Source organism: Cryptotermes secundus, unplaced genomic scaffold, assembly GCF_002891405.2.
Source record: "Cryptotermes secundus unplaced genomic scaffold, Csec_1.0 scaffold540, whole genome shotgun sequence".
In the NCBI taxonomy this organism is placed as follows: domain Eukaryota; kingdom Metazoa; phylum Arthropoda; class Insecta; order Blattodea; family Kalotermitidae; genus Cryptotermes; species Cryptotermes secundus.
The window spans coordinates 949,523-951,523 of NW_019742447.1; the positions used below are offsets into that span (position 1 = coordinate 949,523).

The window sequence follows — 2,001 nt, forward strand, 5'->3', positions numbered from 1 at the left end:
GTGTGTTTCAACATAACGTGTCCTAAAGCCATAATAATATGCCACCGGTCCGCTACGTTTAAAAGCGCTGGGCATAAAAATATGCAACCGGTTCGCAAAGTGTTAAAACCAGGACGATGGATGAAGTCCAAAAACCCAATATCTCTGTGTGTTATACACCATCGTCAGAATCCTATAGTAACAACTTTCATACTTATGAGAAGCTGCCACAAATGCATGGATTTAGCAAATGTAATTACACCTGAAAAAAGAAACTCAACAATGTTATTTAGTGCTTTAAGAGTGCTGAACTTTAAATGTGGTACAGAATAATGTTTTCCTGTAAAGATTTAAATGCAATAAAAGTACATCCAGTTCTTTCAATATTTCAGCTCTCTGTAACCACTGTTATTAGCTGTAGATATATGAACAGAAATTAAGTATCATTCAATATTCATGTGACACAATGATTCCCTAAACTATAAGTGGTTCATAACACTATATAGCATACTGCTAGAAAATGAATATCTGTATTCTTATGTCATTGGTTATTTACAACTGGTCAACTATAGTCAATCACCAACTGATCACCTTTTCTTCTCTGTGCAATGTTATAACTGCTTGATATGAGAACCCGTGAGCATATGTTCCATAATTATGCAAAAATGTCAAAAAATAAAATTCATGTTGGGTAGTGTGTACCAATAGGTGATACTATTAATACTCTGGCAGTGATCATCAAGTCCAAAGTATGCCAGTATCAGACCATAGAAATTGTCACATTGATCCCCAGGTTTCCGTTATCCGCAAAGAGTTGGGCAATGCTGGTGTCAAATACAAGACAGTCAGAGTTCATGATTGCTGATGAGACTCCTTCATGGATTGATCTTGGTGTTGCTTCCCATGTCAAACGTCGTCTTTGGCCATTCAGCTCTAACCTGATATACAAGAAATTAATATGCAGCGCATCAGATTAACCTCCTTAAAACAATTATGGATAATAAAAAAATAAGCTATATTTTGATAGACAGGAGAGGGCACTCAAGTATACTTAATGCCAGATCATTCAGGGCAGCAGATTGTGATACTGACCACTACCTAGTGGTGGCAAAGGTTAGGGAAAGACTGGCAGTGAGCAAACAAACAACACACAGAGTTCATATGGAGAGGGTCAATCTCAAGAAATTAAATGAGGTAGAGGGTAAAGAGCAGTATTGTGTTGAAATCTCAAATAGGTTTACGGCTTTGGGAAACTTGGACACTGAGGTGGATGTTGATAAAACTTGAGAGACTATTAGAGAGAATATAAAAATTTTTGCCAAAGAGAGTCTAGGTTATTATGAACCGAAGAAGCATAAGCCATGGTTCGATGAAAGATGCTCAAAATTATTAGATCAAAGAAAGCAGGCCAAATTGCAATGGTTACAGGATCCAAGTGAGTTAAATAGGGATAATCTGAACAATATATAAGACGTGAAACCAGCAGGCATTTCAGGAATAAAAAGAGGGAACATCTGAAAGACAAAATTGATGAGCGTGCAATGAACAGTAAGAACAAGAATATTAGAGACCTGTATAGAGGAATAAATGACTATAAGAGGGGTTACCAGCCTAGCAGTAACTTAGTGAAGAATGAGAATGGTGATCTGCTTGCAGACTCCCACAACATCTGGAATATGTGGAGGAACTACTTCTCTCAGTTATTGAATGTACACAGGGTCAGTGATGTTAGGCAGACAGAAATCGATACAGCTGAGCCGTTAATACCTGATCCTAGCCATTTCGAGGTTGGAAGTGCTATTGCAAAATTGAAAAGGTATAAATTGCCAGGTAGTGATCAAATTCCGGCAGAACTTATTCAAGCAGGAGGCGAAATATTACGTTCTAAGATCCTCAATCTAATTACTTCTATTTGGCATAATGAAAAATTGCCTGATGAGTGGAAGGAGTCTATTATTGTACCAGTGCACAAGAAGGGTGATAAAACAGACTGTAGTAATTACTGGTGGATATCACTGCTAT

The 2,001-nt window shown here is 37.4% G+C and overlaps 1 protein-coding gene across 7 annotated transcripts in view; it reads right to left on the reverse strand.

Moving 5' to 3' along the window:
• Positions 1-106: 106 nt before the first annotated feature.
• The window catches only part of LOC111873183 (E3 ubiquitin-protein ligase SIAH1A), a 27,695-nt gene continuing 25,800 nt past the window's right edge, over positions 107-2,001 (reverse strand). For all 7 annotated transcript variants that reach the window (XM_023867690.2, XM_033755001.1, XM_033755002.1 and 4 more), the window contains exon 6: positions 107-917. In XM_023867690.2, the coding sequence (XP_023723458.1) occupies positions 740-917 (178 nt within the window). In that variant the 3' untranslated portion in view covers positions 107-739. The remainder of the gene's footprint in view (positions 918-2,001) is intronic.